The 20,000-nt window shown below is 38.5% G+C and overlaps 2 protein-coding genes and 1 long non-coding RNA gene across 3 annotated transcripts in view; 2 read left to right on the top strand and 1 right to left on the bottom strand.

Annotated features, from left to right (window-relative positions):
* The window catches only part of LOC137970100 (battenin-like), a 12,055-nt gene extending 1,277 nt beyond the window's left edge, over positions 1-10,778 (top strand). The window contains exon 2 of the mRNA XM_068816579.1: positions 4,879-10,778. Within this exon, the coding sequence (XP_068672680.1) occupies positions 4,879-5,699 (821 nt within the window). The 3' untranslated portion in view covers positions 5,700-10,778. The remainder of the gene's footprint in view (positions 1-4,878) is intronic.
* Positions 10,779-10,919: 141 nt separating this feature from the next.
* On the bottom strand, positions 10,920-18,184 carry LOC137970103 (uncharacterized). The gene is made up of 3 exons (XM_068816583.1): positions 18,021-18,184; positions 13,611-13,715; positions 10,920-11,365 (listed from the first exon to the last, which is right to left on the bottom strand). Exons 1-3 carry the CDS (start codon positions 18,088-18,090, stop codon positions 10,992-10,994), a joined length of 549 nt encoding a protein of 182 aa, XP_068672684.1. The 5' UTR covers positions 18,091-18,184; the 3' UTR covers positions 10,920-10,991.
* Positions 18,185-18,524: 340 nt separating this feature from the next.
* Positions 18,525-20,000, top strand: part of LOC137970107 (uncharacterized) — a 16,368-nt gene continuing 14,892 nt past the window's right edge. Inside the window, exon 1 of the long non-coding RNA XR_011116762.1 lies at positions 18,525-18,709. This is a non-coding gene — a long non-coding RNA (uncharacterized lncRNA). The remainder of the gene's footprint in view (positions 18,710-20,000) is intronic.

Raw genomic sequence — 20,000 nt, 5'->3', positions numbered from 1 at the left:
TTAGAGCCCCCTTATATAAGAAACAGGTTAGCCTAAAAAATTAAACAGGTCCTTAGTTTAGAAAATGACCATGGAATTTCAGGCGACTGGAACAAATTGCACTTTGAACAATACCTTACTATTATTATAAATTTTTTATTATTAATTCATTATTTATATACCCTTGGAATTTTTAATGTACAATTCATGTATATTATATATTTATATACACTGTGCACCTTCTATTGTTATATATTGACCGTTCAATTACTGTGAAGCGTAATAATAATAATAATAATAATAATATTATTATTATTATTATTATTATTATGATTATAATTCAAACTGAACTGAGCAGATCTTGTTCAAAACTTATTTTTCATGCTTATGAAATGTGAAGGTATCAGCATCCTCATCAGAGGAAATCAGTCAAACCATATCATAGAGTGGATATCTTTTGTGGAAATAAGAGCTAATTTTAGAACCTACAATCTTGGACAAAACTAGTTGGGAAATGTGACGCTCTCATTTATCTGTGTGATAAAGATTAAATTCTTCCCACTTTACCCCCCCCCCCATTCCAATGTTGGTTAAAAAAACGGGCAAAGGCTTGAACAGTATATTTTGCATCAAATTGTCAACATTGGTTTGGGGGGAGCGGGGGAAGGACCAATATACTTTGTAAGTGCATGCCAAATGATACTTAAGCTAGAATTTTTCCCAAGAGTTTTGTCCAAGATTGTAGATAGCCTTACAACTACTGTAAATACCATTTTTCTAAGAACCTATTTAGCTTAACTTGAAGAAATCTAGGTTCTTATATGCGGGTGTTTACTGTATGCCCATCGATGCAGAGAAAATTACAAGGTCATATGGATTTGAATTCCGTACGAGCCTTGATTTTTCAGACTTGCTTGCAACTGCTTAAGTTTGCTTTGTACTAAATTTTCATTTCGTGTCTCCTCTGCACTTCAAATATATGCTATTTTATATAAACAGAACTGAATATTGATAGAGCGCGTGCATTGCATAATTAGGTATCAGGCTCTGAAAATTGGCGCCCGATATATCATGATCACATATTTATTTGAGTACTATATTGCTTCCAAAATTTTGCATAGAAACAATGTATGGAATTATGAGGGCTTTTACTGTTCACTAGTTTATAATTAAGGAACTAAAAGACTGAAAATTGGGGTGCGATTTGAAGCCAGCTTTTTTATAATACGCTGCCTTCCAAAAGAAAATGGCTACCAAAAAGATTCCTATATGTGTTAAGGATACTTTAAATCAACTCAAATTTAGGTTTCTGGGGAGAGGGAAAAAAACAGGAAAAGCAGACAAAAAGCTAACAGCGCGGAACAGAGAACCAAAGAGCTCATATCGCCTCTCATCAAATCACCAAAACCCTGCTCGCTCGAGCCAGGGAAGTTTTAAATAAATTTCACTGGAAGACGTTTTTCTTAAGCTAGCCTGAATGGAAGCATTTATTTCGCCGTATAACAATAACCAACACGAATACACGGTCAGATAAAAGATCGTTCGTGTTAAAATAACAGGGCGCATCTAAATTTGTGACTCCTCGATGATTCCAGTTATTCACGAGGACAAAAATTGTGGACTATACTGTGGAGGAAATCACGTTCTCCACATAACTTTAAGTTTCGTAATTTCACGTCGTTGATAAGAAGAGTTGGGCAATGAAATGAATGACAATTTGAAACTCAATTAAGCTGGTTATTGTCTATTTATGCAAACTTGTTCATCATGAGTGAAGGATTTTACTCACTCGATGACTATTATGCTCAAGACAAAAAGCTTTGTTTTATATGACATATTGTAACCCTTGAGGCTTCATTGCTGAGCCGTTTAGAAGTGTCTTTTAATTTAATAACAAACATGGAAAAATTTTCTTTAATACGATTGGCTAAGAGAAATGAAGTTTTTAGGTAACACAGTGCAGAATAGTGTTAATTCGGTGCAAAAAGAGTTAATTAACAAGCCAAGCAGTCTGATTGGTCAATGATCAAAGAACATCTTGGGTGCCCAATCAAATGCCAGCCCTGGATGGCGCAAAATTTATGATACGTGCTTCTTGATAAGTGACACGCGTCCGTTGACAATTTAGTCCTATTAAAAGGACTGCACTTTTGTTCATAGTTGAAAAAATTTACGAGCCGATTATTTATTCCAATTTACACTCCAAATCATGTGATTATACCTACACTAATCGTTCAGTGTATATGAAATCAATATCGAACATTACATTGTCGTCACAACCCATTTTTTTTCCATTAACGTATCCCCTGGATTGTAATAACAACAAGTACGGCAGCTATGGTTACATAAACGTTATTTAAAAAAAGAACACTTCTTGTTAGTCAATAATTCCCAGTCCTTTGGCGTTGAAAGTGGTTACCAGCTTTCCAGGAGTGAATTGGTATGAAGGCGTGGTTGTTTAGAAAGAACACTGAATTGCTATCGTCAATTTTCGCCCTTTAAGACCATTGAGAAAGTGAGGCAAGGCCGGACGACAACGACAGCTAGGAGAATCTCATAAAAAAAAAATATCTTCGCATTTTCCTCATAATTTCGCTGTTATGTTAAGTCGTTTAGCTGGGAAAACGTGCACAAGCATTCCAGGAATAAAATTGGTAGAAAGGGTATGGATTTTTAGAGAGAACACGTTGTAGTCGGATGATCAACCGTGACTTCCTCCACATAACCACAACTTTGATCATTTCACGTCATTAGGAAGCTCAGTTAAAGTAAGCCGACTGCTACGAGAACATTATCTAAAAATACTATTTCCGAATGAGAGAAAACTGACTGACTTGGCCTCGCACTTAGCTGGCACGTCGCTTTATAGACACCCGAAAAAATTAAATTCAGCTGGCTACCACGGGAGTCGAACCCACGACCTCTGCGATGCCGGTGGAGCCAGCTGAATTTTTTTCAGGTGTCAAAAAGCGACATTTGCTTAAATTGTCCAGCTAAGTGCGACAATCGCTCAATTTTATCATTCCTCAATAACCTGCACTTCAAATAAACATTAATTTCATTTCATTGATATTTCCCTTAATTGGAATAATTTCGCAATTGAGTCTTTCGGTATAGAAAGTGTGTATCAACATTCCAGGAATGAAACTGGTATGAACTGTGTGGAGACAATTTAAAGACAATTTAATATTTATTGTCAGGAGCTCGTGTCGTCCCGCATTAGGCCCGTTTTAAACGTCGCATTTTACATGTGTCGAATCTAATGCAAATGATCGAAAGCAATAGATTTTCAGTCTCAGTTACATTAGATTCGGCACTTGTAAAATGCGACGTTTAAAACGGGCCTAACCTGACATTTGGTGAAATGCGTGGCCATCTTAAGGTGATTCCTTAGTATTGCACTGCGCATCCTGTTCTGCGCATAACACAGCGAAGGCCACGTTCGTATTCAGGCACGGCTAAGAGGCTTTATGGTCAAATTTCACGGCTCAGTTCTGTTTTCCTTGCCTCAAGTCTCAACGGATATTTCTAAACAAAACAATGTTTAAATTTAACCATTAAGACTCGTAGCCGTGTGTGAGTACTGATATATCGAACGTGGCCAATAACATTTCAAAATGGCGACCTTTCGTGCGGGAAAGCTCGCTAGAAAGAAGAATGGCCGTTTTCAGAGCACAGCAGTAAAGAGCAAAACAGGAAACTTTTTAGACTCTCGCAAAACAAAAAGTCGAGTGATAGCCTTGATGATGCTAAATAACATTTCAGTCCGACAGTGAAAGTGAAACCGCAATATCGGGGAGACGTCGAGGAGTCGAGCTTGGTTTGCTTTCTGTTCTCTCCTAAACGAGGTTGGTGACCTATCTTTTTTTTGGCATAATTTTATTCTCTTACTTATCCTCTTTGTGCTGTAAAAAATTGTTAAAAAATTTACGTCAGAAAAGAAAGTTACAGGAAAAAAAGTATTCGTAGACATCACTCGTGGACACAAAATTGTCTCCTCGAAATCACGCACCCGCGGAATATTTGTAGTCAGTGCCTTTCCAAGACGTGTGCCTGTGCCATAAAACAAACACTAAATTATTCCTTTTGAACAATACAATTGACCTGTTTTGTTATTTCAAGAACTACGTCAAAGCTGTGCTTCCTGTTCCTGCAAAACGTATCCTGAACCCATGGAAAAAACTTGTCCTTCATGGATGAAGTCGCAATGATCAAATGAGTAACTTGAGCAAGTTAAACCTCGCAAACGAGCTTGGTGACCTATTTTTTTAATTGCACATTTCGAGTCACCATAATGTAGGGGACAATCGAGAAAAGTTTAAAGAAAATCTTACAACAACTTCTATTACTAAGGAATCACCTTAATTAAGATACCGGAAGAGTTAACGCGCGGGGAGTGGTAACGATTGTTTATAAATATGGCGGCCTCGGCGGCAAAGTTTGGTCTTTTTCCTTAGAAATAAGTTTACTGAATTGTTTAATTAAGTATGTCAAATACATTCAAAATTCTTCCTATCGAATGCGCTCGACACTGAGGATGAAGACATCGAAATTATTCTTGTGGATGCTTTGAGCCAAGTTCCGTCTAATGCTGACTGACTTTGAAACTTGGCTGCAAGTCGAAAGCATGCGTACACAACGCGGAGGGTTTTTTTTAAAAAGAAATAGTCGGTACATTGAGCAACCAAAAGAACGTCTGTTAACAGACATGTTCCATTTAATACTTTCAATGCTGTGTTCAGAAGCCATATTTTATAAGTATGGGTGACTGACATTATAAATTAACAAGCGATTGCACTGACGAGAGGCAATCAGATTGAAAGAATCACCAGTAGTTTTAAAATGGTATATAATATGTAACTTTCTCGCTAATCTCAATCATTTTTGCATTGTTTGTAGGAGTCTTGGAATGGACGTGTGTTTCACCTCGACTCGCCGTGGCTTTTATCGCACCACTCCTCCCTTGCTTTTTCCTTTTGTACGTTTTCATGAGCCGTTCTCTTTCAGCAGGCAAATCTCAAAACATTACCTTCCCAAGTGTTCGCTATGCTTCTATACGCAATCCAAGTAAAGAGCAAGATATACAAGAATTAAATTTCTCGAAAAAATTTACCCTTGTGTGGAGTCTTTTCATGATGATGACCTATATGTTCTTGCTCTACTTTGCGGATGAATTGTCGATGAAGGCTTTTGTAAAACCACTGGCATATCCGCACAAGGATATTTACCCGATGGGTCGGTTGACGTACTACACATTTGCAAACGCCATCGGCAAATTTTTGGGGCGTGTGTATCTTTTGCTGGTCTCCATCACGTGCTCGTTCCTGGTCCCTTACTTGCAAATAAAAAGCACGTGGATCCTTGCTACCGTTGGAAGTATATTGTCGTTCCTACTCGTGTTTGGTTCGTGGTTTCGCTTTAAAACAGAAGTGGAATTTGTTGTGGCGTACAGTGTGGTGATGGGTTTCCTAACAGGAAACATTTACGCCAATTCAGCCTTGTTAGTTCACCAGGAAACTACAGCTGTTTCGAGAAGAGAACTTGCTTTGGGCATCCTCACATTGGGATCATCCGCTGGACTATATGCCGCTAGGCTGATGGAACTGTATTTACGACCACATTTGACAAAACATTGTTTGTTTGAACTCCAACTGGGTGGAAATTGTTTTCCCGTGAATTCTTATTTTGTGGATTGGCAGAACAACATACCTTGTTACTGAAAATCTCAAAGACCGTGAGTGCTTGAGAGAGACATATGTTGGCATCAAAGGGATAACTCAGTCCGCAATTCCTTTCGCGCCTTCCTTCATGTACCATGCATAACTGAAGTAGGTTGATCATGGATCTCCGCCTCCCCCTCGTGGCATGCCCTCTCTACAGAAGGAACTTGCGATCTCCGACGACGACATGACCGCAAACGTTCATCGAAAATTACAAGTTTGCGTTTTTGTTAACCCACTTCGTTTCATTGACTTTAACAAGTTCACCGAACTTTCGGGTCAGAAAGCAGTTATTACAACGGCTCTCATGATTAGTTAAAAAGAAAAAAAGGCACAAAAATATACCTCGGAAACAATGGAGCCCAATTGTAAACACAGTAGAACTCCATCCTGCAATCAGGTAACAAAGATTTAAAAATTTAGCGAAACGTATTGTTGAATACGACAAGCTAAAATATGGTATATCATGACGCGCATAGAATTTGAGATATAAAACGGTGCAGAGATAATAATTCTTGATTCCCATTTCCGTCTAAGGTTGTAAGGTGCCTATTTACTTCACGTTCTAGTCAAATATCTATTCACATAGCCTGGAGATGCAAATTTGTATTTAGACAAGTTTTTTGTAAACTGTGGACACATATTGCAAGTTACGAAAGCCGAAAACGATCTTCCAACTTCTGACTTCTGACTTCTGACTTCTGACTTCTGACTTCCGACTTCCGACTTCCGACTTCCGACTTCCGACTTCCAACCTCCGAGTTCCTACTTGGACTTCTTTTCCAGTTTGTTCACATTACGCACATCACACTTCGGTGAGACTAATTTGGATTACGTCAGTGAGATACATCGTGTTACTCTCCGCTAACGTACTGTTATGTTTCGGTACGTAGAGTCTTGATTGCAAATGTCATCTTAAGAATGTTTTTTAACATGCTCAACCTGCGTGACTAACGTTTGCTGTGATATTATAGGTTGTTTCGTCTTACTATTGTTTCCCACGCGTTATGTCCATCGAAGGACGTTTTACCCGATTACACACCCGCATTACGCAAAGATAAAGATGTGGAGGGAGAGATCGCAATTAGAAGCTACTTTTTGCAAAGGGTTTACTAACGCTGAAATCGTTGGTTTTCTGGCTGTACAACACGACATAGTTCTTTCTGTGCATACTTTTAAGAGAATTCTAAAACGTTTGAAACTGGGTGAGGCGTACAAACGAATCTCCTCTTGGACAGATAGTCTTTGCTATTTTGGAAAAATTGAAAATTTCTTGGGACTCCTTCATAGGTTATCGTCAACTTACCAGGCACTTGATCAGAGGGAAGTATAATTTGCGAGTAAGATTGGGTACCGTCATGAAATCCCTGCGTGTGTTATAGATCCTGAGGGAGTGGAGCGTCGTAAAAGACGTAGGCTGAAGAGAAGAAGGTATAGCAATCCAGGGCCAAACTTTTTATGGCACGTCGACGGGTGGGATAAGCTTGCACTCGTCCGATTTTTTATTCACGGAGCAGTTGACGGCTTTTCTGTAGGCGAATTCTTTGGTTGGAGGTCAGTTCAACAAAAAAGAATCCTAGAGTTATTGCTGCGCACTACCTCATTACAGTGCGACAACTTAAAGGAGTACCCAGAGGGATGCGTTGCGACAAGGGAACAGAAAATACAATAATTGGAACGCTTCAACAATTCTTTCGATGGCATGACTTTGAAGATTTCGCGGAAGGAGGAAACTTTATTCAAGGCAAAAGTAGTGGAAATCAACGCATTGAAGCCTGTGGTCTCAATTTCACTAGGGCGGTGGGGGATGGTGGATAAGTTTGTTTAAGGACCTACGGGATTCTGGTTTGTACGAAGACGAATACCTTAGCACGGAATGTTTGAAATTTTGTTTCCTACCTATCCTTCGTCGGGAACTACATCTCATTGCCGAGCAATGGAACACACAATATTCAACAACAGAAACGATTTGTAGTAGAGGGTGGCAAAGCAGATGTCATGTTTTTTCTGCGTGAAGCCAATGGAACACACAATTACTTGCTAAATGTCGACATAGAGGATAAATGCTTGTCAAGAAATGTGATCGATTACAACGAAGATTTAGAAGGGTTAGTGACATTAATCAAGCCAGATTATGAGCCACCCTCAAATGAGAACGAGGCCCTCACATTATATTGCGAGATAACTTTTAGTGGCTTAATATTGTAAAAACGAAACATATACTCACGTTACAGGAAATGTCATTACATAGGACTTTTGTCCAAGGTTATATCTGTCACTCGGTTGAACAAATTTGATTGGAGAACATAATGCCGGAGTTAACCTCTTGATAGACAAGCCTCTCCTCTTCGTCACCGGCTGAAGGATGATAAGATGTGCACTTTCTCCGTAATGGGGGAAAAGGGTTCACTTAGGCATTGGTGGGCCTCTCGACATAAGTCCTTATAGTCGACTTCCTTTTACTAGTAAACTGCTGTAGTTCCCCCAAACCCCTCTTCACTGAAGAGGCCTTTGCTCTGATCATTTTCTCAACGGTATACTAACTTTCAAGTTATATCATGATTTGATTACAGAAAGGAAAGAGAACAAAACGTCTTTTTATTTCCGTCATATTATCTGGAGCTTTCATAGCTGATAATACCATTGCTGAGCTGGCTGGACCATTGATAACGAAAAGCAGTTCACTGAAAACGTATCCATAAAAATGTTATCGTAAAAGTATGGAACATTTTGAAGCTGCCGACCGGCGGTTGTAAAACAGTTCCAAAGATATCGTGCTTACGAAGCCAAAAAACGGCAAATAGAGAGTTTTCACGTAAAATACCCCTCTTAAAAAATGCTTCACAAAATGCGCCATTGCAAGCGTGTTTCGTTACAACGTGTGCCAAAATACCCCGTAATTTACTTACTTCCTCGTCCATGTTTGCACGCAAGAACACCAAAACTCAACGTGGAAAATGAGGGAGCCTGATGTCTAGATTCTAAAGTCGGAAGTTGGAAGTTGAAAGTCGGTAGTCGGAAGTCGGAAGTCGGAAGTCGGAAGTCGGAAGGCCCTTCTCGGCTTTCGTAGCAAGTGGACACATTGATTTAATATTGACACTTCTCAACCTGATTTATTTTGACATTTGGACATATACATCTAAATTTCAACATATATTATGAGATTTCGACATTTTTAGCCTATTTAACAAGCATACTCATTACTGAAAGAAATGTATATATTCGAACATGTCGAACCCGCCGGTTATAGAAGAGAGTGATAAATGTTCCTTGCATTTATCTGGGTAATTTAAGCAATTACCTCGTATAGGGATTCGAACCAATGACCTCTGCGCTGCCGGTGCGATGCCGGTGCAATGCTCTACCATTTCTTGCATTGAGTCCTTTCACGGAAACAAATGAGCCCCACAAATTCACTAGTTCCCAACTGAGTGGCTTCATAGTTCAGTTGGTAGAGCACTGGGTTCGAATCCCGTTGAAGCCGCTTGAATTTTTCAGGTGTCTGTAATATGACAATTGCTTAAATTACCTAGTTAGAGCGGTTTTCAATTGAGTATCGAAAGTAATTAGCAAATTGCTTTGGTTTTGCATTACTTCACTCAGTGATTGGTTCAAAGTTCTGGCGCCATTTTTTCAACCAATCAGAAGTAAAACCAAAACCAGTCGTGGCTCGCGCGTGCACATTTTCCCGCGCTTTGTGTCGGCTACGTGTAATTACTTCGAGTTTTGATTGGTTTACTGGATTGTCTCGGTCCTTTTGATTGGCCAAAGTAATTACTTTGGTTTTGGCTTTACGACACTCTAAGTGCGAGGACCACCTCTTCATTTCATACTATTACTTTTACAAATTTCTCATATTTCACTGACGCACGCTTTTCGCACATTTTTACTTTATATCCTTATTTTAGTTTTAAACGCAGAGTGTGGAGCGTTTTCATCCGCGTGACCAGCAGCCATATTGGATTACTGAAACAAAACAAAGTATTTGCATAAAAATAGAGTTGAATTCCCTGAGGATTAGTTTGGTACACCACCATGGCCACAATTTCTTTGTTTTGGAACACCAACATGGCCACCTTGACCTCATGTGAAAACGCTCTATAGATGGTTTTCTACCAATCTCCAAGGACACAAATAACAATAAAGTCTTGAGCAAAGGATGGTTCACGAACCAAAGAAGGTGATGAGAGATCTTTTGTTTTCGTCCACCAACATGGCGACGGTGACGTAGATCGGCGAAAATCTTTACTTTCATACTAGCTAGTTTTAAGAGTAGCGATAAGCCTTACTTGAATTCTTAAAATTTATTATATTTTCTACTCCATAAATGGTTAGTCGCCTGCCATTTTCTCAATCCCGGTCGCTTCCATAAGGAATTTTTTTTCTTAATCAAATAAACCGTATTCATAAATGGCGGCTAAGTAATTATTCTTTTGTCTCTATGCTAATCATCCTAACTAGCCTCGTTAGCACGAGCAAAATGCAAAAGAATTTTTGTTCCAAAGTGAGGCTGGTTAGGATGATCAGCATTAAGACAAAAGAATAATTTCTTGACCGCCATTTATGAATACGGTCTATAAACTCGAACTTTAAAGGACTAATCTGCCATAGTTATATGTCACAACCAAAGACCATGAAAGACGTGAAGCAGTCATTAAGGCAGTTCCTTCAATTTTCGATGTCAAGTCATTTGAACTTATATATGTCAGGACGAAAACAGAAGAAGGAGGGAGATTCAAATTCTGGTAAAAAACGTAATGATTTCTTGGAGTTGTGAATATCGAAAAAAATTCATACCAATCAAAGCAAGAAGAAATTCTGTAAGACTGAAAAGTTCCGTCTGTTCCTAAATGAAAAATACAACGTCTACAGCACAAAGACCCCACAATGCATTGCAAATGAAATTTATTTTTGTCTCTGGATGATGGGCGCACATCAACTGCGCAAGGTCATTATTATTTAAGTATCAAATGTATTTAGCGCTGGGTCAATAATTGGGGACGCCGCTGTACAGAAATCAAATCAACTGACATTAAATCATAGGATGCTTTGTTTAGGAAGGGAGAAAACTGGAGTACCCGGGTAAAAACCTCCCGAAGAAGAGTAGTGAACCAAAAAAACTCAACCCACTTAAGATGTCAAATTCGGGAATCGATCCCGGTCCACATTGGTGAGACGCAAGCGCTCTCACCATGGCGCCAGCAGGCTACTATAAACGTATTATGTGAATTTATCGATTTTATTTACAATTGCAATTGAAACAGCAGCATCACCAAAAACAGTTTGCTAACGCTACAAACGACCAAGACAGAAGATCCATGCAAATCCAGTTACCATTATAATCTTTGTATGTGAGATGTTTGTTTTTGGTGCAGAAGCCTTCTCTGTATTACTTTTGTTTTGGGCCTTGTCCTCATTTCCAAGAACACTTGATTGTAAAGAAGCAGTGCTGCTTAGCAGAGCAGTAAGGTCGTATGCAGCGGCCATAGAAGAAAACGACGATGCTGTAGCTAATATAAAAGGTGACAATGTCGACGGCGTCTTCGTGGGAAACGACGATGATGTCAACCTCGTTCCCGGTGAGGAAGAGAGAGGACCCTGGGAACGAGTTTGCGATGATGTAGCTGAAGTGAGCGGAGAATTAGATGTAGAATTAGAATTATTCCCTGTTGATATAATACAAAGAGAGGAAATTATCAAGAGGGTACACAGTAAAATTCACCGGGTCATTTCGAAAATAAAAGCACGCCTATTACAGCTATTCTGATGAAAGATCTAAGAAATCGGAAAATTCTTTTTTGTAACGTGTTTGCCAAGATCTCCATCCCTCTCTTCGCTAAATCTAAGTCCTTTAAAAAAGTTGAATGCCATTTTTTACCTTACAAAACAAAGATAACTACAGTTTACCCCTCCCCCCCACAACCACCAAAAATAGCTCCAGGCGACTTAATAAATCAAATTATTATATGACTAGCCCTCGGTTGGAACCCACAGGGAAGTAGACGCAGAGGGACACCGTGTAACAGCTGGAGGAGAGACACAGACCGCACCATCCAGTCTTGAGGTCTCTCTTGGCACCAGCTCGAACACCTGTCCAGGGACAGAGGGGACTGGAGGGACTTTGTCAGTGGCCTATGTTCCGAGATGGAATGATAAAAGCTTCAGATCAGATCAGATCAGCTTCGTGAGCGGGTAAGACGAACCAAATCCCGCGCTGTGATTGGCTACCCGAGCGGGCAAGATGGAGCCGCTCGGGATTTCTCGCTTGGTCCCACAAGATCAAAGGTCATATTTTTGGTGTTTTATCCTATATAATAAATCCTTTATTGACCAAGCTTGTTCGGTCAAGATGGCTGGATATTGGCCTCGTTCTTTCTTTGCGCGTTTATGGACCTCGACGCATAAACAAGCAAAAAAAGAACATGCCAATACCCAGCCATCTTGACCGAACAAGCTTGGCCAATAACCCATATTTATTTAACTGTAAATTTTGCGAGAGCGGGAGTTATGTCAGTCTAAAAAAAATTGTCATTGGCTCTTGAACTGTTTATGACTTTTCTGGACCAGACATGCCCAAAATTTAGTTAAATTAGAGGAATCGGTAGTTATTTATCGTAAAAACGTTAAACCTGGACGTTTACGCCCTCGCCATATGTGGGTTGGGTTTGTTCGTTCTCTACTCTGCTCCGATAGGTTTTTCCCCTGGTTGTCCGGTTTTCTCTTCTCCTCTCCTCAAAAACCAATCAAGATTTGATTTGATTTGTTCTGATTTCAGTTGATTTGTAGCCTTCCCAATTAGAAGAGCAATCGCGCTCGGCTAAATAACTTTGAGACTTAAAATAAGGTGATTATATTATTATTATTATTATTATAATTATTATTATTATTATAATTATTATTATAATTATAATTATTATCATAATTATTATTATTATTATTATTATTATTATTATTATTATTATTATTATCATATTATCCTGTTCCCTTACTTTGGTTTAAAAAGCAACCAAATCTCGAAATGCTTGAAATCCCGGGTGTATAGTTCAAGTTACACTCTTTCGTCAAGTTTGAAGATATTTTTCTCTGCAGAAGACTCGCTAAATCTTTCTATAGCAAGGACCACTTGAACCACTCTCAAAAGTCTCAGGTCATTAGACTGCAATTGTTTTTACATTGGAAAAACGAAGCGACTTCATGAGAGAAGAAGACGCCTAGTGGCGTTTACGTGGGATGTGATTGATGACTGAGGCCGGTTGAGAGTTATAAGCCAAGTGTTAGGAGTGCGTAAAAAGGTTTGGTACATGTCATGATAACAGAACAGAACAGAACACAAATTACGTTTTGGCACCTAAAGTACAAACCAAGCTGACCTGGAAAGCTCATTTTCAAACCGTTCGTGTTTGTCATAAGTCGGCTTTATAGCCAGGCCAGTTTCGCAGGGAAATTTGCGGACTGAAAAGGAATTGTTATATTACATCATAGTTAATAGACGGGAATGGTTATGAAACCCGACAAATTTCTTTGTTGTAGGTTTTTGTTCTTTTTTTTTGGCCTTAAACTTGCACAAAACACAATAGCTGGTTACTCCGTACTGAGGAACTAACCAATAGAAACGTGTTGGTTAAGTAATTCATGCATAGTGTATGAGCGCAAAACAAAAGATTGTGCACGGTCGTGGACTTTCCAACCTAAATCTTGGCATCTTTGTTTGCTCCTTTGATGTTTAAAGTCTCTGCTTACGAGCCAGAAGGCCCATCAGGCCGGCACTTATCTCCGGTTGCATTAGCATGAAGCGACTAGGAGTATTTCCACTCCCCCCTGGATGGGATGCTAGTCTTTTAGATGAATTTAAGAACGATTGAATGATCGGATAAGTAAATAAATAAATAAATAAATAAATAAATAACTCACCACACAGTTGGCAAGATAGAGAACACTGCGTCTTTATGTTGTCATATTCTTTACAATAACGATCATTTGCATATTGTGAGCATAGCTTATTGTGGTCTTGGCACACTAAGAAAAAAAGAAGGAATCAAATTATGGACTTACATGTGACGTTGTTGGAAACTTCGGTGGTGCACCAGGATCACACAGTGATTAATCAAAGAACGACTCACAACGGGCACGCAGGAGCCAAATATTGCGTTAGAATTTTAAAGTGGTACGATGATAAAAAAATCACTTCCTTTTTTCTTCAGATCTTGAAAGTGTATTTGTTTAACGACTACCTGGCAAAATTTTGAGCTTTGATTTTTATCCAAAGGCTGTTTACTTTGAATGTAACGTTTGGATTTCACGGTCCGCCATTACTCTCGTTCAAAACTGGCCGACTGGACCTCAGAGGGTTGGATCTAGGAAAAAGTGACGTCATTCACTCAATAGCTTCAAATTGCGTGTAAACGCAGTTTGCAATGTATGCAAAACACTAGTTGAAAATCTGAAAGCCCAAAACTCCCGTGCTGCATCTTAATTCAGTCGCGTACAAACGCATTGCACTCTTAAACTAATGAGTCTTTGACGTCATAGCTCTCCGGATTGGCGGACCATTAAATAGGAAAATTACAGTTAAAATAAACAAGTGCCTTTTTGAAATTTTGGCTTAAAACTTGGGTCACTTTGTGTTTACTTAACATAGTTTTGAAATCCAAAGGAAAAAATTATAATATTTTGATGCGCAGTAGTACCACTTTAATGTTGACTGTATCTTTCCCCAAAGAATTTGCGCAACGTTTCACAAGATTCCATAAGACTGCAGATCTAGACGGGTGTGCACGCTATGTAAGAACTGTTTAAAATTGTTTGAAGTTGAAAAGTTTGGGCTGATGATGCATGCTGTCTGACTTACAAGCCAGCTACCACCATACCACAGGGGTGGAATTGGAACTAGGGGGTGTTTAATAGAAACCCCTTGGCCATTAGATGGAAACATAATACCGTCGAGCAGCAGTTGAGGGTTTAAAAATACCAAGCGTAGCCGAGTGTTTTTCGACCAGATAAAACACGTGCTGCGAGTTTTTTGAACGACTTAAAAAACATTCCACAAAACGTGTGTCCCTCTGGACTCAAAGCAATGGTTCAAATTGTAAGAGGAGAATATTAGCATACCAGAAAAACAAGCTATGCCTTTTTAGCCTTCTTTATACAAAGAATACTAACGAGGAGTGTTTTATCAGGATATAAAGCTCATGAACGTGACGTTGTATCGGTGTTTTGAAAGGATGTTAGGCTCATGATTATGAATGAGTCTTTATAAAGTATTCTGAAAGATGATATTCAATTTTTGGGTGCATAATTGATACGCCGTTTGAAAGTAATCCGATAAGGCAGATATTTTGTCTTCGCAAACAGACGCAGATTTCCGTCCTGATATCGAATTCTTACGCCTTCAAAAATCCCATTTTTAGAAGAACTATCCTTTTACAACTCTGAATGTAAAACGTGTTTGATGTAACATTTTATTTTGATTTAAACATTTGTTATTATTCTATGTCATTCAGGAAGGCTAAGCCATGCGACATTTTGCCTTTAATTTAGTCTATCATTATACGGCCAATTATAGACTCCATCAGTCACTTTTGGGTAAATGTAATATTAGCGACCCCAACTTAGTCGCTGCTGTTTATGCATAAACCTTATATAAATCTTATGTAAATCTTGTCGGGAACTCTCGGCCTTTTTAGTCAACCCAATCGTGAAAATGGGACCCCATCCAGTGCCACATCCACATTAGCCCATTAATAGCAAGTACCCCCTCCCCCCCGGGACAGAGACTCAGTAGAGAACAGGCATTCGCTCTCCTTCCTTGTGTGCTCAAGGAATATAAATGAAGACCCAACTAGAGATTCCTATTGAGTGAAAAGATTAAGGGTGGCTCACACCAATTTCAACAGTTGAAAGAACGTTCTTATTAAAAGGACTGACACTACAAAGCGTCATCACTTAACAGAAATGTTATGGTCCCATATCAAACACCACTTATTGTGATGTAAGGAGTTACCTTGGCAACGGGAAAGCCCTGCAAAAACACTTTATATTTTGGCTTTAGCTGCTCATATCTCAAAAACGAACTCGGTGACCCCCATTTTTTATGTCTGAAATGTAATCAGCATGCTAGAATGAAACTTTCTGCAAAGATTGAAAAATTCTCTGCAGCGGTTTCAGCGCCACCTTAAATAATTGAAACTTACACAGAAAATATTTTGAACTTTGCAGAGTTTCATTTTGGCCTGCTGATCACTTTTATGCAATAAATTATTTGGGTGACCAAGTTCGTTTTTCAGATACGAGCAACTAAAGCCAAAATATAGGGTGTTTTTGTGACGCGTTCCTGTTGCCATGGTAGCTTGTTACGTCACTAATGACTGCATGTTGTTCAAAAATAATTGATGTTTTAGATGGTACCATAGCATTGCTGTTACGTGATAAAGTGTTGTAGTGTCAATCCTTATGATAACAAGGTCTCTTGAAAGTGTTGAAACTGGTTTGAGCCATCTTATTTAAGGTAAAGTGGCATCAATTACTCTCCATATTAAAACCCACTGTAACAATAGCTACAGCAAAAAGAAAACTTAATCATTCAAAAAGCCATGCAATCTTCTGTGTTATTTACAGCGATTAACTCGAGTGAAAGATGAGAATGTTTATCACTGAACCTGATCTCGAAACCTTTTAATAAAAGAAAAGAAAGGTAAAATAAGGTAAAAACGCCATATTTGCAGTCTGACCCCAGTTTAATGAATGGTGGACTTTGTTCCTTTAACAGTACTAGTAGTTTAGTTTTTTTCTTCGATGCAAGGCCTGTCCGGAAGGAAACTTACTTTTGAAGTCATTCACAAAATAAACCAACTTAATTGCAGTGCGTCTTTAAGTATCACCCTTCTTCGCCTGCTTGTCTCCACAAGCTTTTAGACATGATTGGCATTCACAGCTCAGTTCACACGATCTGGAACCATATAAGATAAAAATCAATCTATACTGTTACTTTCTTTTTCGAACAAATAGCTCACTGAATGGATATCAAGAGCACGATTGTAGTGGAGATGCTCGAAAGTTGCCATGATGTCAAGCTATTTCACTGAGTTCTTATACTCACAAGAGTCCACGCGGGACAGGCTTGAGCCGAGAACAAAAATATTGACGAAAAGGGTATCAATTTGGCTAAGCCAAATCTCCAGCTGTGTGAAAAAGAAATATTCAATCAGTAACGAATGATTGACACGCTTGTCAGATAATTCCACAGTTTGCCCCGAACGCAAAAAGGCACCTTTGTGAAGACTTCGAACGTCCGTTTGACTCAATCAGCTGCAACGATTGTTGAAAAAACTAACAGGAAAAGATACCGTTACGTAATTCGTTTCCTAGTGATGTGTTTTTGTAACAGAAACTGACTTTTTTTGGGTTTTTCACCGTTACTTCTAAGCCGTATGGGAGTTTGGGGCTCACAGGCCTGCAACAATTAAGTTATTTTGTCTGTCCTTTCAAGAACGACTTATCAAGCCCACTGCGTTTGTTGCACTGGCTGACTGAACTCTTAACATGGCCCAAATTAAACGTCACAAGAATTAATTATTCTAGTCCACCACTATCAAAAAACAAATCTGGAGCAGGTTGAATCAAAATACAACTAAAAACTCAAAACCCTGACCGTGTAAAGACAGTAAAGACAAAGTCTGGTAAAATCTCAGACTTGAGATCTGCGCGTGGCACACTTGTTGAATTCCTATACGCCGTCTTCACACATCTTTGATTTCGTAGATGAAGTATATCATCGACTTCTAATATGTCTAACTGGTGCATGATTAAAAATAACAGCTAGTAGATTAGAAAAATAACTTAAGAACTTATTGTAAAAGAAGAGATCACACAGGTTTTGGCAAGTCAAACAAACTTTAACAAGAACTGTGCATCAAAACCATCTCTGAGACTATTTTATACAATTTTATCAATATTGCAAATCTCAAAGTTTGAGTCAGGAATCAGGATGGAAAACAAAAGGTGTACATTAAGTTTTGGTCACTCTTAAAGCGAAACCAAGTCCCTACCTCGCAGATGACATACTCCAACCATGAAAGCAAACTGTTACCGATTTTAAAAATGACCGAGAAGATGAAGGAAAAGAGTTAAAGGAAGTTTTGATAACCGTGCAGCTTTGTGAACGCGGGACAGAAGCTTATTAAAGATATGACTCAGTGGATCGCAAAAAATTATATTCTCCCCTTGTAACTCACATTCAACCGTATCTAGAAACTGTCCCTCTAAAGTAAAATATAAGTCGGCTGAAGTCCAAAGGCTAAGCCACTGAATGCCAAGAAAACGTACCTGCTTCAGTGAAACGGTTCATTAAAGAACAAAATGACACTACGAGGAAAACTGCGTTCAAGAACTCCATGAATATCAGTGAATATCAGTGAACGGGCTTTAAGATCCGTCTAAGATGATGGGTTCTGTGTTATGTAACTGGTATTCAAATTTTAATCATTTTCTGACGGGAGTTGCTACCCGTAATACATCATCGGATTTTAAAAGGTCAAGGCGACAATAGCTTGAAGTTTCGTCAAAAAGAGGTGATGACGGTTGAAACATGAAGGCCTGATAAACCGAATAAACAAAGACTTTGTGCTATAGTATCGAAAGATTACAATAGTTGTTATCATTAGCAGAGCCATTGTTATTAACTCTAAACATTTTTGTTGTCGTTTTGTTTTTCTACATCCCCCAAGGGTTCATATTTCACGTGCTTCGCCTGCAATAAACATTGTCTACAAATTCTTTTCACATTCTAATAATCTCCTCAGTCAAAAGCCCATAGTGTCTAATCTGCAACCCTGTCAAGCATCTTAAAAATGTGAAATGAAATTATGAAAAAGCGCCAGCAAGACATTATATCTGTTAGTCGTGACAAAATGCTGAAACGACCACTCAGCGATGACGGACCAGATGCAAAACTGAGGCAAAGGAAACCACCCACACAAAAAAAGATGCCAAGAAGTGAATAAGAGAGCTTAAAGGTAACCTCTTTTAACCAAAAATAATGATACGACAATATTGTCCTTAATCTTGGAATGTTAATCTGTTTGGTATCGAGAGAGAGTCATTTCAACCATTGCGGTTATACAATGATTATAAGAACTTTGGTTTCGAAGCGTGCGACCTGTCTCAAAAGCTGTTAGCGCGAACGAAAACATGCGGAAAGTGGTGTGTTAATTACGTAACGAGAGATGCTGAGAAATGTCGGCTTATGACAACTTAAACATTAAAAAAATGACGATTATAAAACAGCCTAAATAAACCAAAGAACTTTATTTGTTACTCCTTCATTCTGATCAAAGGAGTCAAAGATTTGCTATTTAAATCGGATATTCGGTATTTGTCCTGAAGGTCGCGTCCCCGAGAAGCAGAGAAAATTCTGTAGTATTGTAGTACAAGCTGACTACATTAATATTAAATACACCACTGATCTGCTTTATGACATGTCAAATATTGCATCTTTGAATGTTGTCAGGGGTGCAGGTTTGAAGAACTCCAAGTTTCTAACGTGGACAGGTCTAAGGCAATCAGTTCCGTTGCAACTGCGTTGTGATATGCCCAACTTGAAAGTTATTTTTGATTTGGAAAACTTCAAATGTTGTGACTATTATTTCTATCTTATAAAGCAAAAATATAAAAAACCAAGTAAGTGGAGAAAGTTAAGGAAAAATTTAATCTAGAAGACAAACAAGTTTCGGAGGCATTTGTGATGCCACTGAGAGTTGCTAATGAACCTTATTTACGCTCCTTTCAGTATAAGGTTTTAAATTCAATTTTATATACAAATGAATTACTTTGTAAAATAGGCTACGTTTAAAATCCAAACTGTTCTTTCTGTCAACAGACTATAGAAACAATACCTCATGTTTTTTTTGCTGTTCCTTTGCTATATCTTTTTGGAAAGAGGTCTATAAACAAACATTTTAAGTAAACTTGGCCTCACGCCAGAATACCGCGATATTATATTAGGGTTCTCAGTGGAGAAGATGGATCTACTAAATTACATACTTATTTTAGGAAAGTCGTATTTGCGGACATGCCGTTGCAAAGAAGTATAACCATGTTTGAGCCCCTTCAAAAGAATTTTGATCAATAAATATCAAATCGAAAAATATATCTCTCTTAAATTAAACAATTCAAATTTGTTCAAGGAAAAATGGAAAATGCTCGAGGGAATAAATTTTGGACAGTAATTGAGCCCACAATTATTTAACCGTAGTTTATTTACTTAGTCGAACAGTTTCACTTTAATCTCTAATATTCTTACTTTTC

The sequence above is a fragment of the Montipora foliosa genome, chromosome 9 (assembly GCF_036669935.1).
Source record: "Montipora foliosa isolate CH-2021 chromosome 9, ASM3666993v2, whole genome shotgun sequence".
In the NCBI taxonomy this organism is placed as follows: Eukaryota; Metazoa; Cnidaria; class Anthozoa; order Scleractinia; family Acroporidae; genus Montipora; species Montipora foliosa.
Note: the sequence above shows the minus strand (reverse complement) of the source record. Positions and strands in the feature narration are given on the sequence as shown.